Source organism: Narcine bancroftii, chromosome 1, assembly GCF_036971445.1.
Source record: "Narcine bancroftii isolate sNarBan1 chromosome 1, sNarBan1.hap1, whole genome shotgun sequence".
Classification (NCBI taxonomy): Eukaryota; Metazoa; Chordata; class Chondrichthyes; order Torpediniformes; family Narcinidae; genus Narcine; species Narcine bancroftii.
Window position 1 is genome coordinate 22,419,332 of NC_091469.1, and position 22,781 is coordinate 22,442,112.

General features: G+C 39.8%; 1 protein-coding gene across 3 annotated transcripts in view; it reads left to right on the forward strand.

The window, feature by feature from the left end:
* anp32b (acidic (leucine-rich) nuclear phosphoprotein 32 family, member B) overlaps positions 1–22,327 on the forward strand; it is a 63,803-nt gene extending 41,476 nt beyond the window's left edge. For all 3 annotated transcript variants that reach the window (XM_069921912.1, XM_069921901.1, XM_069921919.1), the window contains exons 3-7: positions 5,179–5,301; positions 6,605–6,794; positions 8,035–8,129; positions 20,580–20,637; positions 21,852–22,327. In XM_069921912.1, coding sequence (XP_069778013.1) covers positions 5,179–5,301; positions 6,605–6,794; positions 8,035–8,129; positions 20,580–20,637; positions 21,852–21,925 — 540 coding nt within the window. In that variant the 3' untranslated portion in view covers positions 21,926–22,327. The remainder of the gene's footprint in view (positions 1–5,178; positions 5,302–6,604; positions 6,795–8,034; positions 8,130–20,579; positions 20,638–21,851) is intronic.
* Positions 22,328–22,781: the final 454 nt, after the last annotated feature.

Consider the following 22,781-nt stretch of genomic DNA (forward strand, 5'->3'; position numbering starts at 1 on the left):
TGAGGATCCCAGCTTCACCTTCAATTCTGACAAAAATGCTTATTGATTTTCAGCAAGAAATAAAGTCTTGCATTCATGTGAAGGGTAGTCACTTTGGGTGCCTATAGGCCAAATTACAAAGCCTTAACATTCAGCATGAGAGTTTCAGGATAACCCAAGCATATCCTCAGGAATCCATGTTATCCTGTGCTGGGATTAGGAATTAATGTCAAATTTTTCTGATTCAAGTGAGACACCTCCTCTGATAGTTTGTCCATTTTAAGAATGTATGATGCTGAGGTTGCTGGAAGGATTGAATATTATAATATCTGTGGTAAGCACCTCCAGTGTGAAACCATTGGAGAGAATGGTTTTGCCTCCTATCGCATGGCGATTAGGGACACTGTAAAATTGAGGTATTGCTTCAAGAAAATGGAAATTCAAGCATAAGACTTTGGTTGGGCATCTAGCAAGTGAGGGATTGATTTCCTCAGAATTTGGTTGCTTTCACATCACACTCACTGGTGGCCAAGTCATCATTTGACGCAAAGTTCTGGAGTTTATACCCAAGCTTCCACCTCCCAATCCCCCTAACCTATTTTAAGACGTTCCTTACATTGAGCGACTTTAACCAGGTGTTTTTGGTTACTTGTCCAAACACTTTCTTAAAGGGAGCATTGGACCATAGGGCTGCAGGGAGAATGTGTAAACTTCACACAGATAGCACCGAGGTCAGGATCAACCTTGCGTTACTGGAGTTCAGACCAGTGCACGACAATTTTGATTATTGAGAGTCAGTCTCGATGGTTCCCATTTTCTTTGCCTTAGTGAAATAAGCTGTCAGTACCTTAAACTTCTCTGCCTCTCCATTCCTCTCCCTTTAATGTTTATAATTCACCAAACTTCTAGATGTCTTTTGTGGATGTGTGCATATTTTCTTTGTAAAACACCATTGAAAGATTTACCATGCTAAAGCCACTATGTAAATGTAAGTTACTGTACTGCATAACTTTGTGTTCTCTTTTGCATCAAAGCTGTGACTAGACCCCCTCATAGCAACCCAACTATTGTTCTCGCTCCCACAGTGCATTGTGTTCTCCATTTTATGAAGTCTCTTTGACTTTCCCTCATGGACAGAATGGGATTTAAAAGAAAGGGTTGGCACAAGCCTCACTCACTTAATCATGTCATCTCTGACCCTGCAGTCAGTCAACCAGAAATTATTTGGTCACTTCACAACCATATTCGACCCAGATCGGGTCACTGCATCACACAGCCACATGAATGGGACCTTGACATGACAGCAAATGCACTTGTGGAAAAGTTCAAACTGGGTCCTCTGCTGCTGTTCACTGTTAATGTGTCACCTGCTGTCCTTCAAACCCTCATACTGGTGATAACTTTGACTTAAGATGGCTGAAATAACATGTCAAACCCTTTTTGCTAAATAACTGAAAAAAGATCTGTGGAAATATGAAAGCACCATGCAGAAAAGCTCCAAGGTATAATTTTATGCTCGTGGAGCATTTACCTCTGCATTATAATTAAGTCATCAGAATTTGGAAATCAACCAAAATTCAGCATTTCCCTCTGTGACCATGGAAGGATTTTAGCAGCAGACAAAGACCATATTGAATAATTCTTTCTGAATGTCTTATAACTGATGAGGACAAGGCTGGCCACATATGTCAAAAAAAAGTGAGCACACCAATTAATCAGAAAGTTGTAGCTGAGCAAAAAAAAAGTTTGGTCCCAATATTCAGTTGAACTCTTAATACTTGGTGCTGTAAAATTATAGGATGTTGCTTTCAATCCTCACTGAACCTTGCAACAAATTTTACAATACAAAGCTTTGCATTTGACCCAATTAAATCACAGTTTTGCTTGAGGCACTTCTGTTCTGAATTCATTTAACCCCATTAGCAGATCCTATTCCATTCTACCTTGAGAAGTGAAACACGAAAGATTGTAGTAAAAATACAAAACTGCAAAAGGAACTCAGCCGGTAATGCAGCATCCTTAGGGGGTAAAGATACATAACCAATCTTTTGGGCCTGAATCCTTGAAGAAGAGCTCAGGCCTGAAATGTTCACTATATGTATTTAACTCCCATGGACATTGTGACTGGCTGAGTTCCTCCAGCATTTTTTTTCTTTTTACCATTCTGTTTTGATCACTATTTGCTTAATGAAGAAAGAAACTGGAAAAAATGTGCTGAAACTGACTGTTCCGTGAAGCGTGTTGGTGCAATCCAGACTTTCCAAGCCTGACTGATGCAGTGCTGGCATACAGAATGTGCTGGAGTTGCGTCTGACCCCTTGTGCCTACCACCCAGTTAAGATGCATTCTGCGTCTAGCGCAATCACATTCAGTGAACTGGGATGTGCGTTTTCAGTAAAAAGTTAAAGGTAGCAAAGCTTGTTTTAATTTTCAATTTCACAAGACGCTTGTTTAAATTAAGTGTTTTTAAATTTTTCAGTTTTTAAAATCTTTAGTCATTTAAATTGATCTTAATTGTTTCTGATTATCAGAAACATGTAAAGTTAGTAAAACAGGCCTGTATTATTCCTTGTTTAGATGAGTGAGTAATGTTTGCCCACTGGCAAAAGTATGAACAGCTTGATTTACAAAAAAGGTGTGTTACCTTTAGCTATACCTCTGCCTTGTGTGATACACCATTTAGAGGGCTGTTGGCCACAGATGCTGCTCTGCTTGTGAGACAGAGGCCTTGTTGTTGGGCTACATGAGGTTAGTGCACGATGCCTGCAGTGGCTATATCGAGCATGAGCTTGACCCAGTGTTTTAGTTAGACAACCTGGCATCAAAGCTCATGAAAAATTGTTGACCTGAAACACTAACTATTTCTTACTCCACAGGTGCTCTATGACCCACTGAGAATTTTCAGCATTTTTTAACCTGCCTTCAATATACAACATCCACCTCAGTTTGCTTTTCAACATTTCCCTTTGCCTTTTTAAAAGGAGTTTGGCTTCCCCCTGCTAATGGGGAAAAGGGTTTTAATTTAAATGGTTCAATCAAGACAGCAGTTCACCAGGATCCAGTGCAAAACCTGAGACAGAGGTAAATTCTCGAGACAATACTCAGAGCCATTCGGAAAAGAATAAAAAATAAAAAGTTTTTTTTGTAAAGGAAGCTGTTCATGCTTTTCTCTCAGTGGCCAAATATTTCTCACTTGCCTGTGTCAGGAAGAAGGACACATTATTGCCCTGGCCATCCTCAGTAGCCCCTGCATGCTGTCTCCTGGGATTGTTAGCACAGGGAATGACCAGGATGACCAGAAGCAGCTCTTGTGGGGCTGCAAATCAGTAAGTTATACCAGGTTGGGTAGATCCATCTCCAGGGTCTACATACAATTTGATGGTCAAGAAGGTGCATCAACACCTCTTTTCTTAGAAGACTAAAGAAATTTGGCATGTCCCCTTGTTCCTCAAGAAACCTCAGCAGCTGCAGTATCCTGTAACCAAGTAAATCATCCCAAAATATTTGTATTTATTTCAAACTATCTTTATGTATATGTGATTATTGTGTGTGTGCATGCACTGTGGTCCAGAGAAACATTGTATCATTGGGTTGAATATGTGAAGTCAGATAATAATAAACTTGAAAGCATACCTTTTGGATGGATCTCAGCATGGTATGGGAGCTGTTCTGCTCAAAATCAGAAGATACAGAAGGCAGTGAATGGTGCTCAGAACCTGAAACAAACTTCCCTCCCCTTCAGGAACTCTGTTTCCCTGCTCTAGTGCCTAAGAAAGACACTCTATATTCTGAAGGACCCATCACATCCCAAGCACACTTTCGTCTCCCTCCTTCAATCAGAAAGAAGGCTCAGGAGTGAAAAGCTTGCACTAATGGGCACCTGGAGTATTGCGTCCAGTTCTGGTCTCCAAACTTGAGGAAGGACATACTAGCTATAGAGGGTGTGCAGCGCAGATTTACAAGGTTAGTTCCAGGGATGGCAGGGTTGTCATATGCAGCAAGGCTAGAAAAACTGGACTTGTATCCATTGGAGTTTAGAAGGATGAGGGGGGGACATGATTGAGGTATACAAAATCATCAGGGGGATAGACAAGGTGAAGTCGGATTACTTGTTCCCAATGATGGGGGAGACGAGGACTAGAGGGCATAGTTTAAGAATACAGGGTAGGCCCTTTAGGACGGAGATGAGAAAGCATTTTTTTACCCAGAGAAGTGTGAATCTGTGGAATGCTCTGCCACAGAGGGTGGTAGAGGCGGATTCGCTGACTATGTTCAAAAGAGAGTTAGATAAGACTCTTGTGGGTAACGGAGTTAAGGGTTATGGGGATAAGGCTGGAAAGGGGTACTGATGGTAATGATCAGCCATGATCTAAAATGGCAGTGCTGGCCCGACAGGCCAAATGGCCTACTCCAGCTCCTATTGTCTATTGTCTATAAGACAGTTCCTTCCACATAGCTATCATTCCTGAACAAGCCTATGCCCAGACAATATTTTTCATCCTGCACCTTTCTTTTTTTTAAGAAAAAGTTTTATCTGCCCATTATTTCAATACTGTCTGTGGGAGCTGTCTTGTGTGACTGAATAGTTTCACAATAGTGATGACCCTTTGCTTTACAGGCAATTAAATAGTTTCACTTTGGAATGTACTTCCTGCTGATAAAATGTACAGTTGTTTCTTCAAGGTGCACTCAGTAAATCAGACTGCCAGGGTACTATTGTAGCTGAGCTTCCGATTTTGTTTCCTTTCCAACTTTTTCCCACCTCTTCAGCGACCTCTTGTCCCATGTATGTAGAGTTTCTCAGAACTTCATAATCCAGGTTCTAACTTGCTCTGTGTACCATCGCCCAATATTCTATGTGCTTGCTGATCTGCAATACCCAAAGTTCAAAAAAAGTTATCCTTTCATTCAGATATTCTGTCATTTGAAGATTGTCCAGCTCTACAACAACATTCATTTCAATATCCCTGTAACCCTCGGAATCCTGACTCCTTGCAGAATGTGATTCTAATTGATCCACCATTAGGAAGTAATCCCTTGAGTTCTAGAATTCCCTTCCTTAGTCTTTTCCCCTCTTTCAAACCTGCTTCCTTAATCACGTCCTTGTGTGGGTCAATGACTTTCTGTGAAATGCTTTGAGGAAACATGATAATAAAAATTTTAATTTTTATATTTATGGACTTTTTTTTTAAATTTCAGCTCGAACTAAGCAACAACAGGATTTCTGGAGGGTTAGATGTCTTGGCAGAGAAACTTCCCAATCTCACGCACTTAAACCTCAGTGGAAACAAACTGAAAGACATCAGTACATTGGAGCCTTTGGTAACTTGCGCTTTTCTCATTTACACTGTTTAACTTCCACTTACCAGGTTTACTCTAGTTGCTTGTTCTGCCCTGTGAGTTTGTTGTTGCTTGCTGTGCTCTTTTAAGAACATCCCGTCAGCAGAATTTGAAAACTAGTGATGTCTGAATGTTGACCCAAAACATTTCACCTTCTTGGTTCTAAATGTTGGTACCTTGTGCCCAATAAAATCCAGTTTTTATAATTTGAACCCCTCTGATAGAGTCATACAGCTCTTCTGCCCAAATCATCCATGCTGACCAACTTGGAATTTGACTCCATTTCTTCCTTATCCTTCTAAGCCCTTCCTATCCATAAATCTGTCCAAATGTCTTTTGAACTACAATTCCTCTGGTTATTTAAATGGAAAATCCTTTCCACAAGGCACAAATTGGGAACATGTTGAGATACTTTCCACCTGACCAGAGGGTGCATTACAAGTTGAATGACCTTTGCAACATTCAGGATAAAGCAGCCCAGCAAATTCACTCCCACTCCCATCAAGCACTCTGTGATTCACTCTCTCCATCACTGGTTGCAGTTTATAGTGGATAACAAGAAAGCTAATAAATTGAGCCCCAGTTGACAAATATCAAATTAACTTTGATACCCTCCTGTATCAAAGCCATTGTAGCAGGTTCAGAGCAATGACATTAATCATCAACTCTATTATCCTGAAGGTCTCTTGTTTCCCAAAAGGCAAAGGTCAATCGGCATGTGCTGAGGAGCCCTTTTCTGTGCTGGATGATTTAAGTTTTTAGTCCCAGCTCTGTCTAGCCTGAGTTACCTTATGATCTATTTGAGATCATTAGCACATTCTATAACATCATGAAGGTTTATAGAAGTGTGATGGACATAGTTTGTATAAACAGTCATAGTCTTATTACCAGGGTAGGTTCGATAGGGTAAACAGTGGAAACTACTTATTTAATGGGAAAACCAAATCCAGATACTGTGAATGTAGATTAATCCCCAATAAATTCAATAAAGACTTGGGGAGAACATTCTCCACCAGAGAATGAGAATGTGGTGGAGCAGTTGACACAAATAGTAGAAACTAATTGAAGAAGAGGCTCAGCAAACAGAGTGGTGATGGGAATAGAAATGGATGGGATTGCTCTGAGAGCAGTTTTTGTGGGCTGTGGCTTTCTATATTGTAAAGAACTGTGGAATGGTGATAGGAAATGGAGAGAAGTCAGAGAAATACCAGCAAGAACCAGATGGGCTGAATGTCCTGAGTCTGATGCAATATTATATTTAAGTTGTACAATGTTCTGTTTACAGCAAAAACTGGAAAGCTTGAAGAGCCTAGATCTCTTTAACTGTGAGGTGACGAATCTCAATGACTACAGAGAAAGTGTGTTCAAGCTCCTGCCACAACTCATGTACCTCGATGGTTATGACCAAGAAGACATGGAGGCTCCTGACTCCGATGCAGAAGCTGATGGAGTTGATGACAACGAGGATGATGAAGGTAAAAAATGTTCTAGGGTGTAGATCCTAATGTTACACCACAATGTAAAAAGCTAATGCAGAAATACATTTCCAATAAATGATTGAATAGTACCAGATAGAAGGAAGCCATTCAGCCCATTGTACTTGTGCTGAGTCTTTGAATGAGCTCTGCAAACAATTCCACACTATCTGTAAAACTTTATTTGCTGGATTTATCCCTTTTTTAAAAGAGCACATGGAATCTGCATGATCTGTCTTTTTTGATTTAGGATCACAACTTGCTTCAATTAAAAACAAATTCTCTCAATCTTTCCTTTAGTGCTATTGCCAGTTATCCACTGCCTCTGCTCCTTGGTTCTCGACACTTTCACCCAGATGTTAGTTTCTCTCAATAACTTCCATCTATCCGATAGATTGTCCTGGATGGTGTCAAGCTTTACGGTTTTGAACACTGTTAACTTTTCCCTTCAAACTTCTGTGCTCCAATTGGTGGGTTGATGGTTGGCATGGACTTGATTAACCAAAGAGCCTATCTCCTGCTCCATGACTCTACGAGAACGATCCAAACTTCTCCCACCTGCTCTTCATCTATTCTGCACTTGCTCCAAAGTCGTACTATTCTTCTAAATTCTAATGACCAGAATTGGATAGGAGCTTGAACCAATGTACATAAAGGTTTTTAACTTTCCTTCTGGATTAATCAGATATTTTCCAATAATCATTCATAATTTAATTCTGTTTTTTTTAAAATCCCCTACAGTCACAGAGGCAGTTGAGTATCAGCAGATATGTTGGAATGTGTGTTCCCACTTGCATAAAGGGCAGCACAATGGCACTGCTAGTTGAGTCAATACCTCTCAGTGCCAGAAATCCAGACTCAATCCTGTTTGTGACTGCATGAATTTCCTGCGGGTGCTCTGGTTTCTCTCACATCCAAAGGAGATTTTTTTTTAAACGTGTAAGATTGATGTAGATTGGTGATTGATGCTCAGCATGGACTCATTGGGTTGAAGGGCCTGTTCCCATTCTCTCTATCTCTGCCTCTTTCTCTCTGTCTCTATCTCTCACCAGTAGAGACCAAGGTGTGAAATTAAAGGAAACAGAGGACCAATGAGACACTTTGGATAATCAGCCTCTGGGAAATTGAAAGAGAAGGTACACTACCTATTGCTGGATGTGTTAGGAAGCTCCAAGATCGAAAAGGGATAATTGCATAGAACATTACTGAAGGGTTTTTCATTTCAAATGATTGTTTACAGAAGAGGAAGAAGACGATGAGGAAGAGCTTGATGATGAGGAGGATGAAGATGAAGAATGGGAAGATGAAGATGATGAAGCCAGTGCAGAGGATGAGGTAAGAAATCAAATGCAAAAGTTCAGACTCTTGTCTGCTTTGAATTTCACATTTTCTAGCATGTGATGAGACCTTGCTCAAGATCTTTATTCCTTGGAATGAAGAAGAATGCGGAGATTTGATCATGGTTTATAAGATTATGAGAGGTATAGAGAGAGTGAATGCAAATAGGATTTTTAAACTCAGATTGGAGGAGATAAATACAAGAGGTCATAATTTTAAAATGAAAGGGGAGAGGTTCAGGGTGGTAGGAGTGTGGGATGAGTTGCCATCTGAGGTGGTGAATGTGGGCTGAAACTGAGAGGGAGTAGGTCAGTGGGACTAGAGAGATGATGGTTGGCACAGACTAGAGGGGCCGAATGGGCTGTTTTCTGTGCTGTAGTGTTCTATGTAAGAGTGTATTTTCAATGTTAAGAGGCAGCAATAAAACTAGTTGAAAAGTAAAGGAACATTTTGCATTTTCTGTGTTTAATGTTTGGTCATTGGAAGCTTAAATCAGTACACCAAGTAATCATGAAAGTGGAGAGATTGGAAAGTTTTCACGGCTGGTAGCCATTTCACATATCAGCAGTTTGTAAAACTCTCCTATGATGAGTCAGAATACAGAATGAAGATTGAGAATCCAGTTGGGTGGTGCCAGAACAACAACCTTGCTCTCAACGTCAGCAAGACCAAGGACCTTAGTGTTGATTTTAGGAAGGGGAGGCTGAGGGACACACACCTGTCCGCATGGGTGGGACAGCAGTGAAGAGGGTTAGAACCTTTAAATTTCTGGAAGTCCACAAATCTCTTCTGGAGCCAGCACATTGATGCATCCATGAAGGTGGCATACCAATGCCTCTAGCTTCTAAGCAATCTGACAAGATTTCACATATCATCAAATGCTCTCAAACTTCTACAGGTAGTGACTGTGGTGAAAATAAACAACCTAGTTGAGCAATTCAAATGCCCCAGGAATGCAGAGGGCTGCAGAAAGTGGCAAGCGTAATCATGGCCTCTGACCTCTCATCCATTGCAGACAATGATGTGAAGCAGTGCCTGAAGAAGACAGCCAACATCATGAAGGATCCCTGTCACCCTGGTCACAATTTTGTCTCACTGCAACCTTCAGGAAGAAGTTACAGAAATCTAAATGCCAGAACTTCCAGGTTCAGGAACAGAATTTTTTCCAACTGCTGTCAGGTTCTTGAACCTCTCCTCCTTATTACCCTAACCATGAATTACTATGGAGCCACCAAATAACCAGTGTGCTCTATTGAAATACTGTACCAGTATTTCAATTGCACTAACTGTAACTATGTAGATTTGTTGTCTTTTATTTATTTATAGTCTATTTCTATATAGGATAAATTATTTTTTAAATAACTAACAAGTACCCGTGTGGCTGCAGTAGAAAAAATTTCAGTGCATATGTACATTGTATTTAGATGTATGACCACAAACTCATTATCATTATCTAAATAGTCCTATTTCCCCACACATGTCTTTACAGTTCAAATCCTTATCCAATTCCTTGTAAATTAACAATAAATCTGCTTCATTCCAGATTTTAATGCTGAGGTTTAAAAGAACCAGCTCCTCAGCCTCGAAATTGCTGTTCTTTTTTCTAGTTTGTGAGTCCCTCTGATGCAGCTTGTGACCATTATATGATGGTAAAATTCATTAACAGCATTGTTAAGCTTCCCTGTGAAAGTGGCACATCCCTTTCATGGCAGTACTGCCCTTTGGTTGTTGCAATGTGCAGTAGTTCTCGACTAACTCCTGAAGGTGCATATAAACAATGTTCTTCCAACTGCAGGTGTTATTCCTACTGGATTACCATGTGGTGTACAGATGGGAGTGAAGTGGAAAAGCGCTCCCAGGCAATCAAAGGTTGCTGGCTCTATGCTTTCTGCAAGGACAATTCTTTACCCATGCTTTTTGTGGACTGGGTCACAGAGATCCTGCAATTCTGAGTTCTTTGTGAAGGTGCAGATGCAAGTGCAGCTTGTGATGGCATGTGTTATGGAGAAGCATGCAATATCCCTCCCATCTTCTATGGGCCAAAGGAAAAGCTGATGAGGTCTCTCTCGGATGCTGTTTTATTCATTGGTACTGAAAAGGTAAACGCAGGGAACAGAAGCTGGTACTAGATCCTTTCTGGGATCCAGAAAGGAACTGGTGCAGGGCATAAGAAACTGGGAGAAAACATGCCCCATTGAGGAGGAGAAGTATAGGAGATTACCCTACAGGACTGTGACCATGGCAGCCGACCAGCGAGGAGTTCAGTGACTGCAAGACCCACATAGGCTGCAGGCAGTTAGTGACTTGCGGACAAACAACTCGTGGTCAGAGGACTCGCACAGGTTGAGAGCTGCTGGCAACCTGTGATTCAAGGACTCAAGCAGGCGGAGGAAGTCACGTGATGGAGTAGTGGCTGGACGGTGAACTCCAGCCCTCTCCAGAAAAGTCAAAAAAAATAAAGGAAAACACAAAGGCACAAAAATAAAAATTAAAGTAAAGTGAGTATAAAGGTGGAAAGAAGATGGCGACAAAAAAAGAAAAATCGAAACCAACGGTAAGAAGAGAGGAAGAGAAGACAACGGAAGAAGAAGGAGAAGGCCTTACCTGTTCGAAGAGGCCCGCGGTGGAGAGAGAAACCCGCTCCCTCAGGTCGGTAGAAAGTGGACTACAAAAATGGCTCGCTGAGCCGAGTAAAAGTGCGCAACCGCGCATGCGAAAAAACACACCGACGGGAGGGGTGACCAGCTGGGGAGTCAATCTCCACAGCCGGCAACGACAGCTGCAGAACACCTGCAGCAAGAAGAGAACACAGAAGACAATGAAAACAAGAAAGAAGAGAAGAAAAGGGCAACAAAGAAACAACAGATGGCCAACCCAGAGGAAGAAGAAGAGGAAGAGGAAGAGTACAGTGAAATGGAAGAAGAAGGGAAAGGCAAGACAATGGATATACTTTCTCTTATTAAAGAATACATGGATTCATTTAAAGAATAGCAAGCACAAGAATTTAGTGATTTAAGAAGAAGAATAAACAACACAGAAGAGAAAGTGAATAAAATAGATATGACCTTATCAGAAATGGGAAAAAGAATGGACAAGGTGGAAGAACGAGAAGCAGCAGTAGAAATGGGGGTAGAGGACTTAAAAAAGAAATTAGAGGAATCTAATAAAAAAGTTAAAGAGACACAAGAGCTGTTAGCTCAGAAAATAGATATAATGGAAAATTATAACAGAAGACATAACATAAAGATAGTGGGCCTTAAGGAAGATGAAGAAGGCAAGAATATGAGAGAGTTTATAAAAGATTGGATCCCCAGGATCTTAGGATGTCCAGAACTACAGCAAGAAATGGAAATAGAAAGGGCACATAGAGCATTGGCCTTTAAACCACAACCACAACAAAAGCCAAGATCTATTTTAGTAAAATTCCTAAGATATACTACAAGAGAAAAGGTACTGGAGAAAACAATGGAGAAAGTAAAAGAGGACAACAAGCCACTGGAGTACAAAGGGCGAAAAATCTTTATTTATCCAGGTATAAGTTTTGAACTCCTGAAGAAGAGAAAGGAGTTCAATACAGCAAAGGCGATTCTATGGAAGAAAGGGTATAAATTTATACTGAAGCATCCAGCGGTATTGAAAATATTTATTCCAGGACAGCAAAACAGACTATTCTCGGATCCAGAAGAAGCACGAAAATTTGCAGAACAATTACAAAATAGACTGAGAGATGAAGACGTGTAACGAGAGTACAAAAGACTGCGAACTAAAAAGACACATAAGTTTTGAACTCCTGAAGAAGAGGAAGGAGTGCAATACAGCGAAAACGATCTTATGGAAAAAGACTATTCTCGGATCCAGAGGAAGCAAGGAAATTTGCAGAACAACTACAAAACAAGCAGAGAGATGAAGACATGTAATAAGAGTAAAAATGACCACGATCTATATGTATGTGGGTAAAGAGGTATATGTGTGTGTATGTATAATGTGCATACATGAATGTATCCGTATTTAGAGAAAAATATAGATAGTATAGACAAGAATTAATAAGGGAAGGAAATGGAATAGAGGGAATAAGGAGGGAATTACAAGAGTGACCTTTGTTACATATGAAAATTGAAATCTTTTCTGGGGGGGCTGGGTGGGGAGGAGTTACGTTCACTGCAAAATCAGCTGACGTTTGCGAGTGAATTCGCAAATCCAAATGGAGAGGGGAGATGTGGTTGTCCGACAAGGGATAAAGGACAACTCAGGAGGGGAAGGGGAGATTGGGGCTAAAGAAGTTTTAAATAGGAGAATAAGGAAAATGTTTGATGCTTTAGAAATGTTGTCTTATAAAGTGTTCAAAACAAGAAAGCAGAAATGGATAAGAAGGAAAGGTAATGATGGAGAAACGGAAAGGGAAGATAAACAAAATATAAAATGGCTACGCTGAACTACATGACTTTAAATATTAACGAAATACATAACCAAATTAAAAGGAAGAAACTGCTAAATTTACTGAAAAAAGAAAAAATTGATATAGCATTTGTGCAAGAAACACATTTAACTGAATTGGAGCACAAGAAATTAAAGAGAGATTGGGTAGGACACGTAACAGCAGCATCGTATAATTCAAAAGCAAGAGGAGTTGCTATATTAATTAGTAAAAATGTGCCATTTAAAATAGAAGAGGAAATAATAGATCCAGCAGGGAGATATGTAATGATAAAATGTCAGATATATTCGGAGTTTTGGAATCTTCTCAATGTATATTCACCTAACGAAGAAGATCAAAAGTTTATGCAAGATATCTTTTTGAAGATAGCAGATACGCAAGGGAACATATTAATAGGAGGGGATTTCAACCTGAATTTGGATTCAAATATGGACAAAACTGGGATAAAAATTAACAGAAAGAACAAAGTAACCAAATTTATAATTAAATCGATGGAAGAAATGCAATTTTTGGATATATGGAGGAAACAACACCCAAAGGAAAAGGAATATTCATATTACTCGGCTAGACATAAAACATACTCAAGAATAGACCTATTTTTGTTATCAGCTCGTATGCAAGATAGAGTAAGAAAAACAGAATATAAAGCTAGAATACTATCGGACCATTCACCCTTAATATTGACAATAAAGTTAGAGGACATCCCTCCAAGAATGTATAGATGGAGATTAAACCCCATGTTACTTAAAAGGCAGGATTTTAGAGAATTTATTGAAAGACAAATTAAAATGTATTTTGAAATAAATACGAAATCAGTGAAAGATAAGTTTATACTATGGGATGCAATGAAAGCATTCATTAGAGGGCAAATAATAAGTTATGTAACCAAGATGAAAAAGGACTATAATCAGGAAACAGAGCAGTTGGAAAGGGAAATAGTAAATATAGAAAAAGAATTAGCAATGAAGGAAGATACAACTAAAAGAAGAGAATTGGCGGATAAAAAAATAAAATATGAAACACTACAAATATATAAGGTGGAGAAGAATATAATGAAGACAAAACAGAAATATTATGAACTAGGTGAAAAAACGCAGAAAATTCTAGCATGGCAGCTTAAGACAGAACAAGCTAAGAAAATGGTATTGGCATCAAGGAAAAAAGACAAACAAATTACATATAATCCAAAAGAGATCAAGGAAAACTTTAGAGAATTCTATGAACAATTATACCGAACTGAAAACGAAGGGAAAGAAGGGAAAATAGATGAATTTCTGACTAAAATTGAACTACCAAAACTACAAATAGAGGAACAAAATAAATTAACAGAGCCATTTGGAATAGTAGAAATACAAGAGATAATAAAAAAATTACCAAATAATAAGACACCAGGAGAGGATGGATTCTCAATAGAATTCTATAAAACATTTAAAGATTTATTAATTCTGCCCCTCCTGGAAGTAATCAACCAGATTGATAAAACACAAAGCTTACCAGATTCATGTAAAACAGCAATAATTACAGTAATACTAAAGCAAGGGAAAGATCCACTCACACCAGCGTCATATAGACCAATATCTTTACTTAACACAGATTATAAGATAATAGCTAAACTATTAGCAAACAGATTAGCAGAGTATGTACCGAAAATGGTAAATCTAGACCAAACTGGATTTATCAAAAAAAGATGCACAACAGACAATATTTGTAAATTTATTAACTTAATTCATGCAGTAGAAGGGAATAAAGCGCCAACAGTAGCAGTTGCTTTAGACGCAGAGAAGGCCTTTGACAGAGTAGAATGGAATTATTTGTTCAAAGTATTGCAAAAATTCAGTTTACCGGAGAAGTATATTAATTGGATTAGAGCATTATATAAGGGACCATTGGCGAAAGTGACAGTAAATGGATATGTATCAAAGCAATTTAACTTAAGCAGGTCAACACGGCAGGGATGTCCACTATCACCTTTATTGTTCGTGTTAGCTATAGAACCACTAGCAGAATTGATAAGAACAGAAAATAATATAAAGGGGATAATAATAAAAGACAAGGAATATAAAATCAGTTTATTTGCGGATGATGTTATAGTATACTTAACAGAACCAGAACTATCAATAAAAGAATTATATAAGAAATTGAAGGAATATGGAGAAGTGTCGGGTTACAAGATCAACGTAAATAAAAGTGAAGCAATGCCTATGAATAATGCGGATTTCTCAAAATTTAAGAAGGAATCACCATTTAGATGGCAAATGCAAGCAATAAGATTCCGAGGTGTACAAATAAATAAAAATCTCGGCCAACTATATAAACTCAATTATTATCCACTAATGAAAAAATTACAGGACGATTTAGAGCATTGGAAAGATTTACCACTAACACTAATAGGAAGGATAAACTGTATTAAAATGAACATTTTTCCAAGGATATTATACCTATTTCAGGCATTGCCAATACAACTGACAGAGAAATTCTTCAAGGAGTTAAAGAAAATAATAAGGAAATTTTTATGGAAAGGGGGGAAACCGAGGATAGCACTAGATAAATTAACAGAATGATATAAACAAGGAGGCTTACAACTGCCAAACTTTAAAAATTATTATAGAGCCGCACAATTAAGATACCTATCAGATTTTTATCAAACAAGGGAAAAGCCAGATTGGACCAGATTAGAATTAGATAAAATAGGGGAAAAGATACTTGAACACATATTATATAAATGGGATGAAAAATTGGTACAACATATAAGTTCTCCAGTATTACATCATCTACTCAATATTTGGAAGAAGATTCATGTAGAAAGAAATAAAACAAATTATCAATTACCAAAACTAATACTGATGCAAAACAAGTTACTCCCTTTTACAGTAGATAACCTTTCCTTTAGAGAATGGGAGAAAAAAGGGATTAAAAGAATAGAAAATTGTTTTTCAGGAAATAGATTATTATCCTTTGAACAAATGAAAGATAAATACAATATAACTCAAGATACAGCGCTGGCATATTACCAATTGAGATCCTACTTGAAGGACAAATTAGATAGCAGTCTGAGGTTACCAGAGGGAAGTAACTTTGAATATGTGATTACAGATACAATGATAATCAAAAGATTTATAACAAATATGTATATTAAACTGCAAGAAAAGGAGAATGAGGAAACAAATGGTAAAACTAAACAAAAATGGGAACAAGATTTAAATATAAAGATAAAAAAGGAAACATGGGAGAAGTTATGTTCTGGAACGATGAGAAATACAATAAATACGAGGTTACGTATGATACAATATAACTGGATACACAGGCTATACATTACACCTCAAAAGTTAAATAAATGGAACCCAACAGTATCTGATAGATGTTTTCGATGCAAAAAAGAAATGGGAACAACAATTCATGCAATCTGGACATGTAAGAAAGTAGAAAAATTTTGGGAAGATCTAAATCAGATATTAAATAAAATTACAGAAAACAATATACCAAAGAATCCAGAGATCTTCCTCCTAAGTAACATAAAAAAACAAAGAATTTGGAATTGATTTGGAGGATGCACAAAAAAGATTTGTTAAGATAGCTCTAGCCGTAGCAAAAAAATGTATTATGTCAACCTGGAAATTGGAAGATAATTTGAAAATACAACAATGGTATATAGAAATGAATAAATGTATTCCATTAGAAAAAAATAACATATAGTTTAAGAAATAATATTGAAATATTTGAACAAATATGGGAGCCTTACATGAAACACAATAGCGAAAACCTACCGGGGACATTCACTACCTAAATTAACAGAAGGAGAAGGAAATGAAAAGAATTGACTCAGTGGAATTTCTTGTTTATTTTTATTGAATGACAACATTATTTGACTGGTTTAATGTATCCTAGATTTTGTACTTTAATGGACGGGAGGGGGGAGGTAGGGTGGGTGGGATGGGAGGAGGGAGGGGGGGAGAAAATGGCACTGTATATGTTTGAAAAGGAAAAAATGTGTATGATGGTTAATGTGGTTTATGGTGTGAAAAATAAAAAATTTAAAAAAAAAAAAAGGACTCAAGCAGGCTGTGCACTGCTGGAGACTGGGTCATGGGATCCAGATACTGGAACTGGGATTCCAGAGTGTGCTGAGGGCAAGAAGGGCTCCTGAAAGGCCTCAGGCACTAAAGGCTGCTTGATCATATCGGAGGTTTGGATCTGGAGCTTGGGTTGCCAGTAGATAAAACAATCTGTGTGACTACATTGGCTGTGGAAGTACTGGAGGCAAATCCACGGATACTCAGTGACTCTGAAGGAACTCTCTCTTTTGGTTCTCTTCCTCTTACTGTAAGTGACACTGGGCAATACTGATTGTGACTCTTCATCTGACTTAGAGCAGAGTAAAGGCAGTTCCGTGTAATATTATATTTTCTGTTATATTACATGACAATAAAAAGAAGCTTGAATTTTTCAGCTTGCTCTGCTGTTGAATGTTACTGGATGCAACACCACTTTACTGCCTCTTACTGATCACCCTTGAAGTCCCTGTACATCAAAATAATGATGTTGCAAACACCTCAATGGTGGGGAGAGATGGGGCAGAATCTGCCCCCAACTCCCACAATAATGGGAGAAAGACCTGTGTGTGCCTGCAATCATGGAAGGGTGAGGTGGTGACACACCCCCCCCTCTTCTCCCCCCCCCCCCCCCCCACTTGGAGCAACCACCTGCCTCCATAGTGGGAGGAGGAGAGGTGTGTCCTATCAAGAGAACAAGAGGTATTTGGAGGATCCATTTTGCAGCTGCTGGTTCTATTCTGGATTGCTTGGCCTGAAAGGGCATCGGGGACAAATTGAGTTTCAAAAATGAGTTGAAGGAAATTTGTCGGGACCAAGTCAGGGACCTTGAGCTGCAGCTCAATGACCTCGCTTTGGTCAGGGAGAGCGAGGCTGTCATAGATATGAGTTGTAGTCAGGTGATCACACCTGGCCCACGGGAGGAGGAGCAGTGGGTTACTGTTAGGAGGAAGAAAGAGAAAGGTCAGGCTCCAGAGAGAGCATCTGAGCCTGAAATCCTCAGAAATAGATACTCTTCCTTGAGTACTGAGGAAGGGGATAGTCAGGCTAAGGTAGGCAGAGGTGTAAGGTCAGCCTCTGTAGCCCAGAAAGGACGTAATAGGAAGAATAGGGCGATAGTTATAGGGGACTCGATGGTGAGGCTGACGGACAGAGGTTTTTGTGGACGAGATAAAGAAAACTGGATGGTGGTTTGCTTCCCTGGTGCCAGGGTCCGGGATATAGCCACACGAGTCCAGAACATCGTAAAGGGGGAAGGGAAAGATCCTGAGGTCGTGGTTCATGTTGGTACCAATGACATTGGTAGGAAGGAAGAAGTGGTCCTGCAAAATGAATATAAGGAGTTAGGCAGGGAGCTCAGAAGAAGGACCACTAAGGGTGTAATCTTTGGATTACTTCCTGTGCAACATGATAGTGAGGGCAAAAATAGAGTCAGGTGGAGATTGAGTGTGTGGCTGAAGGGGTGGAGTAAAAGACAGGGTTTTAAGTTCTTGGACCACTGGGACCGTTTCTGGGGGAGATGGGACCTATACTGTAAGGATGGGTTACATCTAAATCCCAGAGGTACCAGTCTCCTGGCAAGCCATTTGCTAGGGCTTTAAACTAGTAAGGTTGGAGACAAGGGTTTATGTCGGGAGGGGGGGGGGGGGAGAAATAACAAGAACAGAGTCTTTAGGCAAAGAAAAAAGGCTTTTTCACACAAGCTGGAGATGGAACAGCAGCAGGTAATAAATAGTGGCCATAGTAACAATTGTAGAGAGGGTGAGAGGCAGAAAGTTAAATGTGGAAGATATCTGAGGTGCATTTATTTCAATGCAAGCAGTGTGGTAAACAAGGTGGATGAACTAATGGTGTGGATTGACACGTGGCGTTATGATGTGATAGCAATTTGTGAGACATGGTTGAAGAAAGGTTGTGACTGGCAGTTAAATATTCCGGGATTTCGCTGCTTTAGACGTGACAGAATTGGCGAGATATGAGGGGGAGGTGTGGCGTTGCTTGTCAGGGAAGATATTACAGCAGTGCTGAGGCAAGATAGACTGGAGAACTCATCGCGGGAGGCTCTGTGGGTTGAACTAAAAAATAAGGAAGGTGGGGCTACAAATATAGGGGTATATTATAAGCTGCTAAAAGAGGATAGGGAACTGGAAGAGCAAATGTGCAGGGAAATAGCTGAGATGTGGAGTAAAAATAGGGTTGTGATAGTTGGGGATTTCACACAGATGGTTGAGAGGGGATTTGATAGAGGTTTTTAAATTATGATGGGAATAGATAGACTAGATGCAAGAAGACTCTTCCCCCTGAGAGCAGGGGAGGTTGAAACAAGAGGACACAAGTTGAGGGTAAGGGGGCAAAATTTTAGGAGAAACATTAGAGGATGCTTCTTCACTCAGAGAGCGGTGGCTGAATGGAATAATCTTCTGGAGAAAATAGTTGAGGCAGAGTCAATTCTTTCATTTAAGAGGAGGCTGGATATATACATGGATAAGAGGAGGTTGGAGGGTTATGAGCGAAGAATAAGCAGGGGAATCTAGCAGAGTTGTTTGAGTGAACCGGCGTGGACTTGAAGGGCCAAGATGGCCTGTTTCCATGCCATAAACTGTTTATGGTTATATGGTTATGAAATAGAGAGTGACTTGCCAATAAGCAGTGTCCGTGTGATGGTTCTTTCAACCTTGTAATTTTCAACATGTTTCTATGTTACAGTAAATCAGGATGTAGATGTAGGCTTTGGCCAAAGTTGGAGTTTCTGCTATTTCTGCATGGCAACAATGGACAATAGGTTAAGAGTCCCTCTCCAGTCCAGTTGAACACGAGCAGAGTACACTTTGATCAGTCTTGGCTGCTCAGTGTGGAGAGGGAAGCCCACACATTCAGACACTATCTCCACATCAGTTTCTTCCACCATTAAATAATTTTTGGATCAGTCATTTTTGAAAATTATTCAAGACAAAATAGGTGAGCATTTTGGTTTTTTTTTTAAACGCCGAGAGTATTTATTTAGTTGCTGAGTATCCCTGCTTATTTGAGAAGTTTCCTTAGCAATGCCAGGCTTGGGTACTGTATAATGAATTGGTGGATATTGCTGCTTCCAGGGTCTTAACCCCCTTTCATACTGCCAACCCTCCTACGAAGCGGATAAACTTATCGGCCACGCTGCAGCCAGGGAGCCTTTCCCACAACACAATGATTTACATTGGTTCATCGGGAACCCTGGATTTTAAGGATTTCCAGTGGCGATGTCATGAGTGATGTATTATGTGCAGTGCTCTAACAGCCCCGCCGACTACACAGTTATATTTCAGAGCGTGGCTGGCCATACTCTGACAGCCCCACTGACTGCAGTTGTATTTCAGGCCGCGCTGTGAAATATAACCGCCAGACTGACATAAGCCCGAAGGCACTAATGGTACCCAGTAAGTTGAATAGACCATTCACACTGCCAGAGTGATTAACGAGTTAATTCAACCTGACTCTGACACTTGCCCCCACAAAGAGTCAGAGCCCGGTTGATTCTTACTCGCTCTGCCCGGTTGGGACTTTTCACATCGCCAGATTACCCGCTATGGACCCGCTAAATTGGCTGGTTCAACCCGCATGTACTTGGCGGTGTGGAAGCTTGCATTTCTTCACTTTCCAACACTATCTTAGAATGTCCTTATGCACTCCGGTCAAATAAGGACCTTTTATGTGGAAACTAATTTATGCACAGCAAGAACTTCCCTCCAGCAACATGGCAATGACCAGATAATGTCTATCCTCTTCTGATGTTGATTACACAGAAGATACTGGCCTCAAGGCAGAGTGGACAATTTCCCCAGCTCTTGGTAATTGGACACAGGGGTCCAAAGCTCAAAGAAGTCAGAAGTAACCTGGTGGTTTTGAATGCAGGACTAACAAGGCCTCCAGCCTTGACTCCAGCTGAGTCACTTTGTAATTGAAATACTGCTCTGTGTTTTGCAGGAGGGATATTGGCAGGATGGTGAGGTCTATGATGAGGACGAAGAGGACGAGGATGAAGGTATGAATGAACCATTTTTGTTTTCCATTTGCATAATGTAGTGCAAGGGAAGCTATTTGGGCTTGGCTTTTTGCAAAAGCTCTTCTTCTGAGGTTTTTTTTCCAATTGTACAAACACTTGCTCTTTAGATATTTCTCAGTTCCACATGGAAAGTTAATGATGAATCTGGTTCCCGTGTCCAGATGTTGTGCATGTGACACCATTCTGGGCTCATTTTCATTCTTCTGGAGGAACTCAGTAGGTTAAGCAGCATTAGTGGGAGGAAAAGAATGGTCAATGTTTTAGATCCGAACCCTCATGAAGGTTTCCGAGTTGAAACATTGAGTTTCGATGAAGGGTTCTGACCCGAAATATTGACCGTTATTTTTCTCCCACTGATGCTGCTCGATCCAGCAGATTTATTTTTTGCTTCAGTCTCTAATTTTCATTCTTGTGTTCTTTATAACTAATCCCTGCATTTGAATCCAAAAATCTGAGGCTCACAATTTATTGTGCAAGAGATTAGTTTTTAACTCATTTGTCAATTATCTTGTCCCTCCTGTCAAGAGGAATTTTTTTTTTGTTTTTCTCTGATTGCTTCCTTATTTTTAAAGCTCCCATTAACCTTCCCTGCTTTAAAGAGAACAGTTACATTTCCTATCTCTTCACAGTGGACATTCAGAGAGTGATAGAGCACAAAGGCCTTTAGGTTCAGTGAAACTGGGCTAACCATCAGCAGCCGATTTAAACTAATCCTATATTCATCCCAATTTTTGGTCTGCCCACATTCTCTTCAACTTCCCCCTGATCCTACCACTTACCCACAAACCAAATACTATATATAGTAGCCTATTAACAACCCAATTTGCACATCATTTGAAAGTGGTAACTAAAGTACACAGAGCATATTCCATACAGGCAGCACTCGAGGTCAGGACTGAACCCAGGTCCAAGATGGCGGCTCTACCAGTTGCGCCAAACTCTGCTGCCCCTGAGCCTCTCTACACTGGTACTGTTTTGCTTGTTTCTTGACTCTGAAGTCCTTCTGAAAGTCGTGCTGCCTTGGTAATCCAGTTGAAACCTAACCCCCCCACATCAGTGATAATGAAGCGTTAGCCGTGGCCACATTTGAAAAGGGAGACATGAGTAAAACCACAAGCACGGTGATTCAGGGCATGTGTTGTGATCAGTGAGTGATGACCCATTGGCTAAAACCACTTGCTATCATTTTGCAGATGAGGAGGACAGTGCAAAAGGGCAGAAAAGAAAACGAGAAACGGATGATGAAGGTGAAGAAGATGATGATTAAGAATCGAAGTGACCTGAAAGACTATTTAGTACTGGATGGGGTTTACTGGCCTCTCTTTATGACCTTTCCATCCCTCGAGCCCCACCCCAGACTGGTGACTGCTAGGTACCGTCACAGCACTGAATATCACTGGGCCAGGAGTTGTCACTGTCTTGACATTCCATGTATTTATAATGCAGTTAATCCGTATTCCATGGAGTAGTAAAACTGGGTAGAATTTGGTCCAGTGCTTTTATGATATTGGGATTTCTTAGGTTTCCTGCTAAGACCATTACCATAGCAACAAGAACAGATGAAGTGATTTGGATAGTCATGTTTGTAAAATGGCTGCCTGTTACAGAGAGGTTATACATTGATCTTTATGTAAGTCAAATGCTTTGTAAATAAAATCTTAAAATTTTGGATTTGTTCTACATTGCAATACCATTTTGGGTGTTATTTACAAATGCAAGATGTTTCTAAACTAACAGTTTTTTGGAAAGTTAATAAATGGTTTCTTGTAAAATGCCTTCATTTTTAAATTGGATTTCTGGGCTTTCAATGTGAAAGGCAACAATCTGCTGGATTTAACTCGGTGGAGCCATGTTACCTGATGGAAATGGGAGCAAATGGGCTTCCTTATTCCTGATGTAACCTGCTGTTCACCCACTCTGAAACCTGCCCAGTATGTGGAAAAGCAAAACTCATGGCCTATCAGGACTTGGATCTGAATAACTGCTAATTGCATCAGAGTCCTTCAGAGACCTAAACCAATAAACCAACACTGGACATTCATTTGCGAGAGAGGAGGGGGAAATGTCAGAAAAATAAGAACAAAGTGTAGTAAAAATGTGAAAACAAAAATGTCCATGGATTA